The sequence below is a fragment of the Ailuropoda melanoleuca genome, chromosome 10, assembly GCF_002007445.2.
Source record: "Ailuropoda melanoleuca isolate Jingjing chromosome 10, ASM200744v2, whole genome shotgun sequence".
Taxonomy (NCBI): Eukaryota; Metazoa; Chordata; class Mammalia; order Carnivora; family Ursidae; genus Ailuropoda; species Ailuropoda melanoleuca.
Window position 1 is genome coordinate 95798213 of NC_048227.1, and position 18542 is coordinate 95816754.

An 18542-nucleotide genomic window follows, 5' to 3' on the forward strand; every position below is an offset into this window, starting at 1 on the left:
CCATAACAACACAGAAAATGCTTGGTAGAGGTTTAATTTTCAAAGAGCTCTCTCGTTAAAAAAAAAAAAGAAAAAAGATCTTTCTTATGTTCTATTATAAAGCAAACACTTTATCTGCTTTCAACAATGTCAATAGCTTGAAATAAAAGTAAAAATACTTAATATTTGATTGCAAGTTTGTTTAGATTCTGTTAAAACTATGGGCAAGTTTCAAATGAAAATGTGGCAACTTTTCACACCAGGATGCCACTGGACGCTGACCTGGTAGAGTGCTATGCGGTCGATGAGCCTGTCCTCGCTCTCCTCCACCAATCCCACACTCGGGATGCTACTTTCCACCGCCTCCAGCTGTCTGCTGAGCTCCTGGTGGTCTTCATCCAGATGAGACCATGTCTAGAAACACAGTATCAGTCTGTGAGCTAAAGAATCCTCATTCAGGAACAGTGATCCTCTTTTGTGTGCAAAATACACATTTGACAGATGTTCTTTAAAGTCGTGTTGGAGATGTTTGTGTTGGGGGTTTGCTCTGGGAAGCAAAAGATGGCTTTGAAGCACATAATCAGATGGTGACCCCGAAAAGCATTGTGAATGGGCTTTGGCATCTGCAACCAACCCACTGTATGAACATGGGCAAGTCACTAAATTTCTCTGAACCTCATTTATAACATTAAAAAAACGGCGATAATAGTAATAACTCTCTTGACCATCATGAGGATTAAATGGAATGATTGTACGCAGGGCACCTGGAACACAGTAGGCATCTGATACATGTGGTTTCATTAGTTACCACAGTGATGATGCGTGTATGATTGAAGCAAAAGGGAAGAGCGTGTTTACTTCATGTAGTAAAGTGAAGTCAATATACCACATTCACAAATAAAAAAAGTTACCACAGACATTTGAGAAATATGAACATACAGTGCAGACATTCTACTAAGGAGAAATCCCAAACCAGTCACTCCTAAATACTGATTTTTACTTTAGCTGAAACTGGAAAATCTTTTTAAAAATCATTTGAAGTCTTTTTCAATCATGTAAAGAAAGGGTCAGCAGTTTTTTAGTCTGACTGTAGAAACCCCAAATACCATCATGTCCTATCTAGAGTCAGTGTGTAGGGAATCTAGTTGACGGAAGGAATGGCAGAGCCTTTATCCAAATAGAAAGAGGAAATACGAGGGGGACAAGGCAGAACATGATGCTGAGTCTGAGGGGGTTCCAAAGTTCTATGACCTGAATAGCATGGGTAGATGTGTCTTGCCTTAATGGTGTATTTTGCAGTTGAGTTTACTGTAGGGAAGGGATGAGGTCAATAGTCTCACCTCTAGAATGTACTCCAACTCCACACCCCTCTTGTGAGCCCGTTTTAGTACAGCTGAAGCCTGTGCCATCAGTTCTGTGTGGAACTGCGTTTCCTGTAGGACTGCAAAGCTGATTATCTTTCTGAAGAGTGTTTCAGTCAAGATCATATGAGATTCCAGGCCCTGAAAGTATTCCTGCAATTTTTCAGGCAGAGAGAGGTCAGCAACTCATATATATACACCACCTTACAACAAAAGCTGCTTCAGATGTGAAAGCTGATGGAACTCAATATACGAGCAATTATCTTTCCATCCCTGCTGACCCCCACCTCCGTTAGGCACTCACAGCTTCCTGCAGAGACAGGGGCTCCAGTTTCCTCACAGGCCACTCGACCCTCCACTCAAGTATACCTACATAGGCTGTGCTGCAGATACTCTGTCCCCCCCAAACAGAGCCCTTCAGATGTGACCAGCTGCTAATAAAATTACTCTGCCCTCTCCATGCCTCATCCCTGTACAATCTGGGAGACTCTTACTAACTCCACCACACCAACTGGCCTTCCTCATCTTCGGTCTCTGTTTTTACTCTGTACTTCCCAAGATGTCCTCACTCTACACTTGCACGACTTTCCTTCCTCTATGTTTGGGCTTGAGCTCTATTTTCCAAATTCCCAGAGCATTCGTTGTGCTCCAATACTCACTGCCAAGTATAGCTTGACATGAACCAACTGGTATTATACAGTTTTAAATTTCCTTTGTATTATACCTACGCACAATAGAGTGAGAGGCCTTGGGCAGTCCTGCGAATGTGTTTTGAAATGTTACTTTTTATGTGTGAAAGTCCCCAGAGGAGGGAGACAGGGCTTATCCCATTTCCTGTTCCCTCCACTGTGCGTAGAGCAGATGACCTGCAAACTGATAACAGTATTTAGTGCACACTGTATGCTGAAACTCCACCAATGCTTTGCTGACCAATTTGGTTAATCCTTATAACACCTCTATGAGGTAGGTAGCTTTATTTCCCATTTGGTGGATGAAGACACTGAACCACCCAGTCTATAGAACATGCTATGCTCAAGGTCACTGAAAAGCTCTCTCTCAGAAAATAGTCTGGTCAATAGAAGCCAGAATCCTCCTTTTTAACTGACAATTATTATATCATATAATCTTAAAGTTGGAAGAGAACTTGGAGGTCATTTAGCCCAACATTCACGAAAAACTGATATTCCTTTTACAACCCAATCTCCCCCTAACGGCCTTGGATGGTCTTTGTCTGCTCAATGGCAGTATTCCTTTTAGAGTTCTTTACCTATTGGGCCCACGTCTCTGTTATTTATACGCATTGATCCTAACTTCCTCTCTGGAATAACTCAGGATGATATTTTATAGCTGCTGTCAAAGATTTGAAGAAAACCAGCTGTAAACTTTAAAGCAATGTTTTCAAAGCCAAATGATAAGGCTTTAATAAATCACAGAGTTTTGGACAAAAAAAACCTCTGGGAAAAATAGCAAGAAGTACAATTCCAAAAAAAAAAAAAAAATTCACCTTTATAAGCCACTACAGAGCTACATAATGGTAAAATGTTAACTATCTATAACCCAGTGGGATTTTCAAAGTTTCCATGTATGACATTCCTACAGCCTGAGAGTTTGGGTTTCTGGATGGCAAAACGACTCTTTCTGCAGTCATTCTAAAAATGCAAGAGTTATTTGTTTGTGCATATTAAATAGGCACTCCTTTACTAAGGAGCAGTGTCTAACTTGAGTTTGGCTATGGCACATACCGATAGGGCAGTCTCAGGCTTACCAAGTTTGATCCTGTAGTAAAAGGACTCTTTGTCCCCAGGAATAAACTCTTGAGGCCCACAGCAACCAGAGAAGCATGTGCTTACAGGCCAGAAGAGCTGAGGGATGCGCATGAGAGACGGATACCCAATCTCACAGCTGAGTAGGTAGCTCTGCTTTCCCAGGGCACAGTGAGGACTTTGGCCAGGACAAGGGAAGGCAGAGAGAATACTTAGGGCTAGATGAATCAATGGGCATGAAGGACACAAGGACAAATCAAAAGAGAGTTAAGAAGGAAGCTGGGAACTTTGAAGAAAGTCAAGTTTCCCACTGGTTTCAGTAAATGAAGGGAAAAACCCTGGCTAATACTAACGAGGAAGTGATAATTAAATTACTAGGAATGTTGGTATTCTTTTTTTTTTTTTTTTAATTAAGTAAGCTTCACACCCAGCATGGAGCCCAACACAGGGCTTGAACTCATGATCCTAAGATCAAGAACTAAGCCAAGGTCAAGAGTTGAACACGACGAACTGAGCCACCCAGGTGCCTCTGTAGTCTTTTTTAACTCACAAAATTATAGGAACATATCCTCTATAATTTTTCTGTGCTATTTAATGTCCATGGGTTTGACTACACATTTGTTGACCATTTTATTTATTTATTTTTATTTTTTTATTTTTTTTTTTAAAGATTTTATTTATTTATTTGACAGAGATAGAGACAGCNGGCTTGAACTCATGATCCTAAGATCAAGAACTAAGCCAAGGTCAAGAGTTGAACACGACGAACTGAGCCACCCAGGTGCCTCTGTAGTCTTTTTTTAACTCACAAAATTATAGGAACATATCCTCTATAATTTTTCTGTGCTATTTAATGTCCATGGGTTTGACTACACATTTGTTGACCATTTTAGAGAGTAATTTATTCAAGGAGGAACTCATAAAGCATTAATAACAGGTTTTACTCAGTAGATACATACCCGTGAGTGAGAATACGCTTTTGCAACTACATTTTCTCTCTCTTTCTCTCTCTCTCTTTACCTTATGTTTGTCAAGTAGTTGTTGAATTTCGTCTTTGGAGGACACGATGATTTTCTGGCCACCTGCCATCTTCTCCTGTCCAGTCTCCAGCAGGTCAGCCAGATCTTGCAGGGCCCTTTCGTACTGACTCTTGAGTGCAAGATTCTGGTTCAGCCCACTCCGCCGGGAGCCAATGGTCATCATCAGTTCATCATACATGTCCTACAAAACAGAGATGATGATACTCACTCTCAACTCATGTGGTGACTCTTCTCTGATAAGCATATTACCTACCAAGTCCATGACCCAACCAAGAACATGCCTTTGGGTATCTGACCAGTGGTGATACTCTCTGTGCAGAGCACTGCCTTTCTCATGAGTCTTTTTGAAAACTTCCTTTGAAAAAGATAAGCTAAATATTTATGATCCCAAAGGATATGCAGAAATACTGGCTAGAGATGAAATGAGGTAGGTTCGACAGCTCTCTTCTCAGGGTATCAACAGTTTATGGTGGGATATGGGGTCAAAATGTTGAAAAGTTGTTCATGTGCCTGAGGGAAATATAAGTGTAAACTCTAATTTTCTCATGTAATTCTCATTTTTGTAATGTTCTTAATATTTACATAATTTTAGAGTAATTGACTAAAGTATCTTTCGCATTTGATCTGCTAAATAATGATCAGATTTTGGACTGCTCCCTGAATAAAGAGCTAGAGAAACAGAAGAGTTTAATGTGAATGGAACGCTTTAAGATTTAAAAAGGCACTGTTTTTGCCAAATGTGGTGGAGTAAATAAATAACTATTTAAACTGGAAAGACATTTTAGGAGATGATGATACACCAAACACAAAATTTATTTGAACCATATGGACCTGATTAATGTATCATATTAAGGTTTAGCAGGCCAGAATGGCTCAATCTGGAAAAGTTCAACTTTAATGCCCATTTACAACTATGAAGTTTGACTCTTCCACCTGACATTTAAGTACTGTTGGAAAACTGTCTAAGGGCAAAGTCGGGGCATTGGGCTCATGACATTGTGAAATGTTAGATAATGGAATGAGACAGTTAAAATGAAGCATGTTCTTTTTAAAATAAGACCTATTTTATTTTCTCAAAAGGAAGAACTTGTGACCCTGTACTGGAGTTGCTATTCATCCCTCAATGGTTCGTTGTAACACAGAGAAAGGTTAACATGTGTGTTTCACTGTACACAATTCTTTCTTATTCTTATTCTTATTCTTATTCTTATTCTTATTCTTATTCTTATTCTTATTCTTCTTATTCTTATTCTTATTCTTATTCTTATTCTTATTCTTATTCTTATTCTTATTTATTCTTTCTTTTTTCAATTCTGTCAACTGCTAAAATTTGCTGGTCTAATATCTCAGTTCCTTCCTACCACCCCCATACTGGATTTTTGCCTTGCAGCCTGATCTAAGAAAACAAATTAACCCCAAATTATTTCCCACTCCTGACGGGTGCTGGGAAATCTATTTAGATTTCACCTACTTTCTCATTTATTTTTTTTTCTGTTGGTCTGGTATTGAAACTGTGTCTCTCTTCCATTCAGACATGTATGAAAGATTAACTATACGTTTGAACACCGGAGAAAAACTACTTGCTAAAAAATATTAGCTTGAGCATTTTTTTTCTTTAAAATACTTTTTTGAGGTACACTACAATACAGGGTAGATATCCATCTTTTAACTTTTCCAGGTAGGAGTGATAATTATTATATTTTTTAGAGTAGAAAATAATATGCCACAACTAAAGATATATACACCACAATGCTTAACAACTGGATTAATAATAAAGTAAATGTCAGACAAAAAAAAATCTTAGAAGTTTGAGAATACAATTTATTTTATCACATTAAACCTGGTAAATTTTCAGAAAATTTTCTAAGTGTTGTTTGGAATAAAGACTAGGACCCAAATGACATGAATTTTATAGAAAAAAAACAAAACAAGAAAATACAGAGAACAATTTTTCCTTGACTTCTAGTTAGGATGTATCATGGAAGCTGAATGTTGCTGGTAGAAAACTGTACCTGAAGTTTGGACAGTTCCTGCATGGATGGCTGCTCAATCTGCAACTTGTCCCCACGTTTTTTTAATTCAGTGATTCCTGCATCCAATTCCTTTAGCCCATCTTCAGCCTCTTGTATTGCCTATGTAAGATTTATGATATTTCATCAAAACTCCCATAAACAATTTCCCACACAAAATGTGATTATTGTGTCTATTTGCTCTTTCCACATTAAACATTTTCAATGCTTACAAAAGGAGTCATTTTAATATAGCATAAAAACCCTGACCATCTAGTATACAGAAAAGAGAAGGAGGCCCTTTATTATACCACAGTCAGCTACCTCCCAGGTAAGGAAGTAGGAGGGACTTCTCATGGAGGGAGGGTTGAGAGGACAATGGCTTCCTTAGCCAAATATGGGAATTCGTAAATAACAACACCTGAAAAAGAAGCATGACTTAGGACATGGTTAGAAAAGGCACTGGCCTAAGATTTTCTAGGGGAAGACGTTCTGGTCTCCTGAGATGCATCTCGAGCATCTTTGGAGAGAGATTCAGTGAGGCATGAGGAAAATATGTCACAACATGGTCAGGGAAAGCTCACTCTTTGTTTAGTAGAAAAGCAAGCAATCAACAACTATTAAAGTGGCTGCTGGCACTAAGCCTCATCTTCCCAGTGTGAGTTCTGTAAAAGGAGAACAAGCTCTCACCCTGGCCTTCAAAGAGCTTACAGTCTGGTTAGAAAACCAGAGTAAACAGAGCAAAGCAAAACAAGGGTAAATCCAATCAGGTACTCAACTTGATGCAACTCACCCCTGTTAGAGGGGCCTGGAGAAGAGAGAACAGTGGATCTTGGAGCAGTCTAAGTAGACTTTTGGAAGAAACACAACCTCAGTTGCCCTGAAGGATGAGAAGAACATGGACTCCAGATGGCAGATGAAACATGTGTCTTATTTTCTCCTTCCTGAATCACCACTACAACCACAGTAAACATTCTGTTTGCTTGTTTTCTGGTGCCCCCCAACCCATAAATCTACAAGGACAAAGAAATAGGAAAGAAGGCCACACCAACAAAATTTTGAAAGCTGAAATTCAGAAGGATACAGGAGAACTGACTTAAAAATCTGAGAAAGCTGAATCCTAAGCTCACGGGAGATCTACATCACCAAAGTTACAGCAACAGGAGTCTCTGGCACTCTGGGTGGGTGGGATGGGGCCCCAAATAAGGATAGTTGGTAAAAAGCTGCTTAAACAGCAGTGAAATTTCCAGAGCCTCTTCCTCACTCCATGTTGCCCTTTTCCTTCTCTAGGAAAGATGGGGAGTTTATTTTCTAGAGAAGGTAAAACAGACAGTCTCTGCACTGACGGGCACTAGACATAGTTGCGGGTCTGAGTACTTGACTGAAAACAGGGGATACGTGACCGGATGCCCACAGAATGCTAAATGTGGGAGCCCCAACATCTTCTAAGGTATTGCAGCCCGACCTCTAGTCTCCAGACAGGAGAGGAGAGAAAATGTAGAAAGACCAATAGATAAATCTAAACACTGGACACAAGGATTCTCCAACAAATAGCCCACACAGCCCAATGTTCAGTAAATCTCAAAACCATCAAGCCACATCCATACACAAAGTTCCCATTCGGCTGTTTAGTTCTCCATCCTAAATGTGAACAGACAACAAAAGAATTTCCGTAATCTCAGAAAAGCTGCCTACATGAAAGACGGAGACTAAAATAAACAAAAGCAGGCTGAAGGGAAACAGACGATACAGGAAAAATAAAACTCTGGCCAAAAAATCATTAACATATCTAGAGAGATTACAAAAGATAATGCATCTATTAGAAAAAGAACAGAATACTACAAAAAAAGGATCAGAGAACTAAAACGAGCTCGGGGAAAATGAAACAGATGAGAGCAGAAATAAAAATTCAGTAGGAAAGTTGAGAGGTGAAATCAAGAAAGTCTTCCAAAAAATGGAGCAGACTGTCTCTTAATAAAAATATTAGAAGACTGGACCAGGATATCCAACATCTGCCTAAAAAGAGTTCCAGAAAAAGAGTTCCAGAAAAAGAGACAGATAAAATGGAGGAATGAAAAATACTAAATCATTAGACAATCTTCCAAAATGGAAAGATGAGAGCTGCCAAAAAAAACACAAAAAAACAAAAAAAAACCAGTCTACTGAACTTCCAGCCCAGTGGATAAAACGAACCCTTCACAAGGTGTGTCACTGTGAAATTTCAGATCACCAGGACACCTCTGGGAATTAGAATGATTTTAGATTCTTCAAGCCAACACCAGAAAGTAGAAAAAAGTGAGGTGCCCCAAAACTCTACAGAAAACTGATTTCCAGCCAAGAATTTTATAGTGAGCCAAGTTATCAATAAAGTGTGAACACAGTATAAGAAATTTTTCAGATTGGCAAAATATTAAAAAATACATCTAGCATGCATCCTTTCTTGTAAGAATATGTAGTAACAAAACAAGGAAGAAATGTAATAAAGACAGGCTTGAGACTCAGAAAAGAGAAGATCCAACAGAAGGAGAAGTGATGGAAATTCTCAAAACAGTGGTAAAGGGAGGTCCCTGAAGTCAGCTGTGCACCAGGCTTGTGGGGACAAGTCTGTTCTAGATGAAAATGACATGGCTCAAAAGATCAATACATTGAGAGGTATCATCCTCATGTCTCCTGCTATTACTATCTTTTTAACCCAAGTTGGGTAGGGGTGGAATTAGCACTTTTTTTTTTTTTTTTTGGTGCTTTCCATTTATTCAAAGAAATAGTCTAGCTATTTATTTTTATCTGAGGGATTCACTTTAGTGATACTGGTCAATAATAAGTAAAAATTTTACTTGTGATCATACATATCCTATATTTCACATTAGAAATTCAAGGCAAACAATTACTATAGCTGCTGGACTCTTTTTTGGAATCAGGTATGTTAAAAGCCAAAAAAAAAAAAAAAGTAAAAATAAGAAAGAAGTTCCTTTCAAGTAGAAGATATAACATAGAAGATTGCTTTTTAATTTGGGGGAAATGAGGGATTTGTTTTAAAAAGCAGATGGAATTATGGTCAAGAAAAATAGACATTCACATATAATTTTTTTTACAGATTTTATTTATTTATCTGACAGAGAGACAGACAGCCAGTGAGAGAGGGAACACAAGCAGGGGGAGTGGGAGAGGGAGAAGCAGGCTCCCAGAGGAAGAGCCCGACGTGGGGCTCGATCTCAGAACTCCAGGATCACGCCCTGAGCCAAAGGTAGACGCTTAACCACTGAGACACCCAGGCGCCCCCACATTCACATATAATTTTGCAAATTATTTTAGATGATCTCCGCAGATGGATGGATAGACAGACAGATCTAGATTTCTATTTGGAGAAATATTTCAGGGGGTTTCTATCACAGGTGATTCTCTATGGTCTACTCATAGAACCCGTTGAGGTCTACTGAAATTAGGTTAGAAAATTCTATTAAAACACATACTTTTCATAACTACTTAGTTTGGGAAACAGGAGACATTATGCGTTAACATCCTTCCCATTTCTTCTCTCCTCCCTGTTTTCAATGACATCACATAAGTTAGAATTCTCATTCCTTCTCCTCAGTGCAGCTACATGAAGCTTCTTGAGGCATATCCTGCTTCCTGACCTGGCACGGTCATGTCCACCACCCAGAAGCAGGGCGTGGTACTGACACCTGTTCTCGCCTTCAAACATCCCCGGTGAGTCAGCACTGCCGGGGGTCCCCAAGGTGTGTGCAAGTACCCGAGTGTGTGAGATGGTTTGTGAGGACAAAACACTGTATATTTCCTTTACATTCAACCACCTTCTTCTGAATTTTCATTTGTGTATATGCTTTATAACACAGTACCTGCTTACAATTCATAAATAGGTAAATACACATAACTTGTGGTGTGTGCTTATTTTTTAAACTAATGAGCTATGCCAGCAATATGGTTTAGAAATCACTGGTTTGTAGAATAAAGTCCAAATTTCTCTGACATTTAGAAGGCTCTACAAGTTTCCTCAAATGTACTCATCCAAACTTACTTCCTCTCAATTGTTTTCATTCATCACAAGGTCAGCCAAATAGGATAACTTGCTTTTCTCTGGAAGTGCTCTGAATTGTCTACCATTTATGCCTGTGTTCATGCTGTCCTCTTGACTTGGATAGCTTTCTTCCCAGTCTCTGTGTGTCCAAACTTCTCAGTCTGGTTCCAATTTTCCTTTACAAAATTTCCCCGGATACTACCCTTGCTGGAAGCAGTCGGCCCCCTTCTGAATGTCCGTAGTGCTTTATCTGTATTGCCCCAGAACAGTCAGACTGTCTGTCCTATGTCACTGAGGCTCCTGTCTAATCCCAGTGTTAGGTGGCAAACCTCTTCAGGTCATCATCTGTCACTGAAACCTTACCTACGTCCTAGTTCCTAGTTCCGTACAGAAGGAAGTGACAGAGTCCATGTCACCTGGCCAGTCACTCAAACCTGGCACTTAAAGACAAAATGTATGACCAAAAACAATGCTATAGAAAACCATTCATCTTTTGTAGAATATCTGAAATCTTCCAGCAAATCAGATCTACGCTACGCATTTGCTCTTCCAGAAAAAGGCAGCTGTAAATACCTCTATTTGTTCTGCCACAGGCTGTTCAAACACGTTCGCCAGTTTCTGCAGAATGATGTATTTGTTGTCAGCCAGTGATGTACACAGCACCTTCAGATCATTCTAAAGAGGAAAGCAATAGGAAGACTTAATACCTGTAACTGGGAATTCGAAATGGTGGTAAATATAACACACATTCTTAGAAATAACATATTGGTGTAGGAATTTAATGTCCAGAAGAAACAATACTGTCCTGGGGGAAGGAGAAAGGAAGTGGGGACAATTTAAGTGTTATAATTGACTTTTGAAGAATTTGTTACACAAAGCATTTCCAACACAATACAAATGGTGACGAAGTATACAAATAAAAGGCAATACTAGTCACCCTCATCTTCTTGATATGCTTGAAATAGATGTGCACATTTAAACACTGCAGTGGAAATATTACACTAATCACTTCTATTTAGTGAAACAACCTACAGCTGCTACCCTTATTTGGGAAAAAATGATTATTTTATTTTATTTCAAAATTTTAAAATATTTTTTATTTTACAGATAAGTCCAAACTTTATTTAAAATGACATCTTAAATTTAATGAAAAAATGTGATTCTTAGGAAGAATATAATTTCTTTTTTCCTCTCTCCCCTCATTCCCTCTCTCTCACACTTCTGGTTTTCTATTTTCAGAGAATTTGTCCAAGCTTATAAAAAGCCACCCAGAAGGGTAGAAAATAAATTTCATCCATGATGACCAAAGACATATGAAGAGATAACACAAAAAGACCTTAGCAAAGCCTTTTGTTCATAAAGATTACTCACTTAAAAGTCCAAATATATTTATATTGAGTTATATTTATACAAAAAGAAGTTAACTATCAGAATTTTTGTCCTGAGTTCTACAGGGAATAATGAACTGGAGCAAAATCTGAATAATTCCTAGTTTTTCCTCCTAAAATGTCAGCAAACATATACGATAGTCTGGTTGTTCAGCAGAGGCTGAAGTTTGACTCATCACATCCTCTTCCCCCGGGGCTGATGATATATATACAAGGACACATCATCAAGATGCAAGAATCTGACTATCTACAAGAAGAAAGATAATTACACCAAGGAAGTAAAAAACATCTTTAAGGATGTGTGCCAGTCTTATAACACAAAATGCAAGGCTAGAAAACAAACCAGTGAGTGGATTATGCAGTAAAAAGAAAAAGAAAAAAAATTGCACATGAACATTAGAGAAAAGCATGCGATCCAAAGAGGCAATAACTGTCACTAACCAAAATCCAAACCAGTCTGCAAGCCTCGTTGCAGATTCACTAGGAAATTGTTGTAACAGTCCTGGCAAATGATGCCAAAAGCAAGGTTTTTGCTTATGAATTATAGCAATGTTTGTATTATTCAACCGTGCTTAGGGTGAGGCCATGTGGACCATTAGAACAATGACATATTTATCTGTTTCTGTGCCTAGGAAAAGATGTTTCCCATTCATTTGAACAGATTCAAAAGAAAAAGTCTCTATTAGAGACATATATTTAGAGCAACATTAATTCAGTTAATCTAAATGAGTAGATCAGTCAAAATAATATATCATGGGTGAGAAATGAAGATTATGGGGGCGCCTGGCTGGCTCAGTTGGAAGAGCATGTGACTTCTGATCTCGGGGTCATGAGTTTGGTATAGAGATTACTTAAATAAATAAACTAAAAAAAAAAAAGAAATGAAGATTATAGATATATTTCCTGTACATCATCTTTATATTTTTAATAACATATTTTCTGTCTTAATTATATTCCTCAAGGTAAACAGAAAACAGAGTTCACATTTCTCAAGGCCTCACTAATTACTGGAAGGGACCAGCCAAGAAGGCACTAAAGCCAAGAATATGATTGATTTAAAAATTACTAAATAAGAGACTTTAAGAGGTGTTAGTAACCATATGGATATTGGTACTTTTTTAAAACTTAAAAAAAAATTTTTATATATTTATTTGAGAGAGACAGAGAAAGAGAGAGGATGTGCATGTGCACAAGCATGAACAGGGGGAGGGGCAGAAGGAGAGGGAGAGGGACAAGCAAATTCCCCACTGAGTGGGGAGCCTGAAGTGGGGCTTGATCCCAGGACACTGAGATCATGACCTGAACTGAAGTCAGACGCTTAATGGACTGAGCCACTCAGGTGCCCCATGGATGTTGGTATTTTATTAAAAATGAAAATCCAAAGGTTTTAACTGTTTTTTGTTACTATATGTGTGACACAGCAAGATAATTAGGGCGTGTCTATATTACACACATATCAGAAATCACATGTTTTATCCTGTGGTTACTGGCATTGCTTGTAGGACATAAAGAGGCAGGATTCTTGTTTTTGGAGAAACAGGTACATAAAAGGTTTCAAGTTTTCAAATCCTCTGTGCTGCCTCACTCATTTAATAAACAATTCTTTCATTTTTTTCAGTTTTTAAATAACTTAAAATACTCAATTATAAAAATGTCCAGTAAATTTATTTGGGATTAAGTCTATAGGTAAAAACATTTTTAATAGAATAATTGATGGTTAACTTGCTGTGATTCCATGGAGATAATATATGTTTACATATCATCAACACATTCTTCCAGATTGTCTGTTGGGTCTAGGGTAATGTTAACAGTCTGGCAAAAAGCTAATACTCAAAAGTTAAATGGAAAACAAAGGCATACCATCCCATTAACTACTGAGCACGGATAGCATACCAGGTGCTTGGTACAAAGTAAAATAATGGTTTGTGACTTGACCTTTAATTATATTAACATTGGAACTCTTTCTTTCAATTAAATTGGAACACAAACATTTTGAAATGTCAGTTGTTCGTGAGCTGGCCACCAACAAGTAGAAACTTGTTGGCAGAAGAAAAATAGAAAACATGATTTAAAGAGAATTCATGATTATATGTTCTTCTCTTGGTCCTCTACAGAAAATCAGTTCCAGAGTATTCATGCTTAGTTCATATTTTACTCTGACTGGCTATAATTACTAATAAAAATTTTAAAGTACTGAGGACACTAGCATAGTAATGCAATTTGTAAAGGGAACTATGCTTCCAAGTGACACACACATTTGCACTTTTAACTCCCCTCATTTATGGCTGATAGACCTACCAGCATACTTTTAAAACTCAGTGCATTACTTTACTCAAGGTGCATTTTAGAGTAATGAAACAAGTTTCCATTAACTGCACAACAGTTTAGCTGATTTTAGACAGATAGTGTATACATGGGCATGCGATCAGATCTTGCATCCAAAACAAAATACTCAAATAAGCAAGCCCAGTTTTTCTGATTCCAAGTGAAATGTGCTTTCCTCTCTATGAACTATGCAACATAATCTATACAAATGCAAATATCTAGTCCAGGTCATTCCTTGAAGCCATAGTCTTGCATACCCAAATGTCTACTGTGACTATTCACCTGGGTATCTTAGTTCTACAGCGTATCTTTGTCCAGCCAGTGACTCAGCCTTGCCCATTGGTCAAGGGCACTGCTCTGCACCAGTCCTGTCAGCCCGAGTCCCTGGACTTCCCCAGCAGTGCCCTTTTCTCTCATTCCCCATATCTAAACCACACACAAACATGCTCCTTTGATTCTGTTTTCAAAATACATCTTGAAGAGGTCTACTATTCTCCATCTCCCCTGTTAGCACCCTAATGATATAAGCTATAAAAATATTCTTTGAGTCAAATCCTGGCTCCAGTTTCTTGAGGGTTGAGTAATCTTAGAGAAGTAATTTAATCTTTATATTGGTTTCCGATTCTATTTATGTTATAATGAATACTACTATTAATAGTAACAACAATAATAAAACTGAGTGCTTACTATGTTTCAGACACTGTTCAAAGTATTTTACACATTTTTATTAATTTTATCCTTAAAAAACCCCACAAGACCATTAGGATGGGTGTGATTTAATAGTCGAGGACACTAAGGCTTAGAGAAGCAGCTAAGGGTATATAGCAGTAGGGGACAAAACCAGAATTTGAACCCAGGAGTGTTGGTTTTAGACACTTCTTAATTTTTGCTCTTCTGACTTTGTGAAATGAATATCAGAACAATGCTTAGCTGAGAGGTATGTTGTGAAGATTAAAGACAATAATATAGGTGAAAATTCTTCATGAATAAAAAAATGATACACAAATTGTTCTCATAATTTTACTTTGTAGTTTTAAGGATACAAATTACTGAAAGGCAGTGGTGATTCATCCCTCTAGATGAATATCTAGAAAATTCCACGTTTCTTGGCTGTTACATTTCACATTTTAACAGTATTTTTTTTTACAAATCAAAATTTTATATAAACTCTTGGCCCTAATTATATTTTATCTATTTTACAAATCTTATACTTTTGTTAAAAATAAAATTCAGTTAGGAGTTCCTGGGTGACTCAGTCCGTTAAGTGTGTAACTCTTGATCTCAGCTCAGGTCATGATCTCAGGGTCACGAGATTGAGCCCCCCATCAGGCTCTGTGCTGGGCGTGGAGCCTGCTTAAGATTCTCTCTCTCCCTCTGTCCCTCCCCCCATCTCTCCTTCTCCCCTCTCTCTCAAACAAACGAACAAATAAATAAATCTCAGTTAAAACTTAAATGTTCTCAAAAGATGCTTTTTATTAGGAATGGAAATCAACCCAAAGTTTATCAGTGGCTTTTGCATTTGCTAAAGTTTGTAGTCAAAAGAAAAGATTCATAAGCAGATAATTTTTCAGCTGCCAGTGGAATTCTAGGGCTAAAAGGCAATAAATCTGAGGAGTTAGAATTGGGAAGTAGTGCCATAATTTTTTTTTTTAAGATTGATTGATTGATTGATTTAGAGAGTGAATGACAGGGGGATGGGGGGGTGGCAGAGGGAGAGAGAGAATCCCAAGTAGACTCTGTACTGAGTACAGAGCCTAAAGTGGGGCTTGATCTCATGACCTGAGATCATGACCTGAGCTGAAATCAAGAATCAGATGCTCAACTGACTAAGCCATCCAGGTACCTCAACGCTATACATTTTTAATGCAGGCAGAGGTAGGCCATAGTCACTTTCAATGGCCCCTGGTTCTGTGTTGTAGCACTTCCTGCATATTTCTTTGGTCATATATTTTAAATAAACTTTGGTCTTATGTTTTAAATTCCAATTATCAATTGAAAATTATAATATAGTCCTATGATTTATTGGTTGAATTTAAAATTCTATTCGGCCCTTAGTTTGCTTGGTTGGTTTTCTCAAACCTCCATTTCTAGGAATGTAAACCTCTTAGTTTCCTGATCCTAGGGTTCTACTCCCTTGTTTTTCTGTAATGTTCTTGCTTTTCGTTGTACATTTGAAAAAAAAAAAAAAGGTCTCTATCGTACCTCAAAAAGATATCCTGCTTATTACTGAATATAGCTAGAGAATGGTCAACCATCTCTTGATGTCTTACCTGGAAATTTAGTATTTGCTGAAGTCTTTCCTTCATCTGATGACAGCGTTGATTTACTACTGAGTCTAGCAAGGACAACCTGCCCAAAAGACAACCCAAAGTGTCTTCAATGACATCTCGGTTATCACCATTCTCTGGAAATGCTTGGGAAAACAAGTTCCTGTTCTTATCCATTTCTTCAGACATTTCCTTAATATCTTTAGCAAGAGTCTAGAGTTGATAAAAGAGAAAGCACATTTCAATGCTTAGATCTATGAATCTATATACAAATTAAGTCATTTCCTCAGAGAAAGTCTACAATATCTCTCTTACTATTCAGTGGTAATTATACCTAAGGCAAGCTGACCCACTTCCACTTCTACAAATATTAGGCAAGTTGCTGTTGGAGAGATTTTTCTCAGAAACTTTACATCATTAGCTAATAATAATATGTATTTGGTGAAAAGTAAGATTTGTAAAGGGATATTTAGAAACTCATACACTATTTTTTAGCCTATGTTTCATATGTAGAAAATTTGCAATACACAACAAGTTTCTACAAAGAGTCCTCTATTTTTTTCTTCTTCCTACATACACAATATAGAGAATAAAAATGCAAAACATGAGTATCCCTGGGAGCTTTTCATATTAGGCAGTACTCTTTTGTATTATGCAGTTTGGAAATATATGTAATTTGTACTTTATTAGAACTGTTCTATGTTTGACCTTCCTTATACATTAATTACCCAACACCAACATTTCAAGTGCTTTGTAATATCACATTCTCACAGACACCAGCTGCCAAACTTACCTCTTGGTTGAAGAGGCAAGCTTCTGTTTCTTCTGGTAAAAGTGCTGTGGCAACAAATAAACGTTCCTCAACGTCATCCAACCATGTAGAGGTAGCTGAGACCCCATCATATAACTTCTGTTCCAAGTGAATGTTCTGCCTCTTTGTCCCCCCACCCTGAGAAAAAGGGGGGCATAGAATTAATTATAGTGCTTTGAAGGATCAAAGAAAAATGATGAGATGGGATGAGATGTCAGGGTCCAATGGCTCTACCTTTCAGGGCTAATCACTAGTGTTGGGTCTCAACCGTTCATGCCCAGAGGTGGAACAACTTCATGGAGACCAAGATCCATGAGCAAGCCAAGAGTGCAGCCCTACCTGGGATGAAACCTCCTCAAAGGCCTGGTTCAATCCGTCCAGCAAAGATGTCACTGCAGATTTGTCTTGGGTCTGCCCATCCCCTTTGTACAGTGGCACACCAGAGAGGAGACGATTCGGCCTGCTGTAGAGCTGTAGGCAAACAGGGGCACTTATTGAAGAGCATATATACTATGTTTAGGTTTCATCATTTAGAATTGCACATTGAAGCAGATGCTGGAAAACCTGTCCTTATAAAAACCTCTTCTAGAGAAATATGACCTCTTTGACATACCACGTTCACCAAACATGGTGACCAAATTCAGCAATGGTAATGTTTCCACTGATGGACTTTAAAAAAACAAAAAACAAAGTGGTGGGGAAAATGCCTGAAATCTATCACAGCCTTTCTTTCAACTTTTCTTGGTTTTAAACTACTCGTGATTAAATCATCCATCCTAGATACCAGATCTAGACTAATCCCTATGCTTTCTTCATTCATTTAACCTCCCCTAAACTCTTGTAGGCAAACACAATGCCTGATAAGGACCATGATGTCGCTTAGCTCTCAAACTTTTGGATGATGTTTCCAATCAAATTCAGTTCCTATAATTTATAGAATGTCTCATTCTCACCTTGCTTCTCAGGCTGATCACTCACTATCCTCTAACCATGCCCGACTCATTTCCCACTGTAGCTAGAGCATCCACCACACAGCACCTCTTTAAAATCCACTTCCTCAAATTCCACACCTACTACAATGGATTTCTACTTTTTACTTCTGCTTCCTTTTTAACTCCTGCTTACAGAGCCTACCATGGTTACTTAATTTCTCAGAAATGTATAAAATATTTCCTTGGTTGGCTTACAGGTTCCTAGGAGTGGGAGCCATCCATATTTCATCCTCAGGCTAGATGACCTAGTGAAATTTAGGCCAAGAATAAGTGCTTGTTTTTATACTTGAGACAGCTAATGTATCCAGTATATAAAACTGTCAGTAAGGTAGTATGAAAAAGGAGGGACTCTGGAGTTGGACAAACCTGCACCCAAATCCTAGCTCTGCCTCTTCTGAGCCACAAGACCCTGAGAAATCATCTAATCTCTCCAAGGCTTAGTTTATAGATCTACAAAGTAGAGATAATGTCACCTTCACCACAGTGTTGTTAGAAATTACACCCAGAACACAAAATATGTTCACTAAATGATCATCTCCTTCCTTCTGGGAAACTCTGGTGGCCACACTGC

The 18542-nt window shown here is 38.1% G+C and overlaps 1 protein-coding gene across 14 annotated transcripts in view; it reads right to left on the bottom strand.

The window, feature by feature from the left end:
- SYNE1 (spectrin repeat containing nuclear envelope protein 1) overlaps positions 1–18542 on the bottom strand; it is a 437003-nt gene that overhangs the window by 99837 nt on the left and 318624 nt on the right. For all 14 annotated transcript variants that reach the window (XM_034669323.1, XM_034669329.1, XM_034669326.1 and 11 more), the window contains 8 exons: positions 17319–17450; positions 16962–17117; positions 16172–16381; positions 10762–10863; positions 6156–6275; positions 4124–4324; positions 1320–1493; positions 262–393 (listed from right to left, as the gene is read on the bottom strand). In XM_034669323.1, the coding sequence (XP_034525214.1) occupies positions 262–393; positions 1320–1493; positions 4124–4324; positions 6156–6275; positions 10762–10863; positions 16172–16381; positions 16962–17117; positions 17319–17450 (1227 nt within the window). The remainder of the gene's footprint in view (positions 1–261; positions 394–1319; positions 1494–4123; positions 4325–6155; positions 6276–10761; positions 10864–16171; positions 16382–16961; positions 17118–17318; positions 17451–18542) is intronic.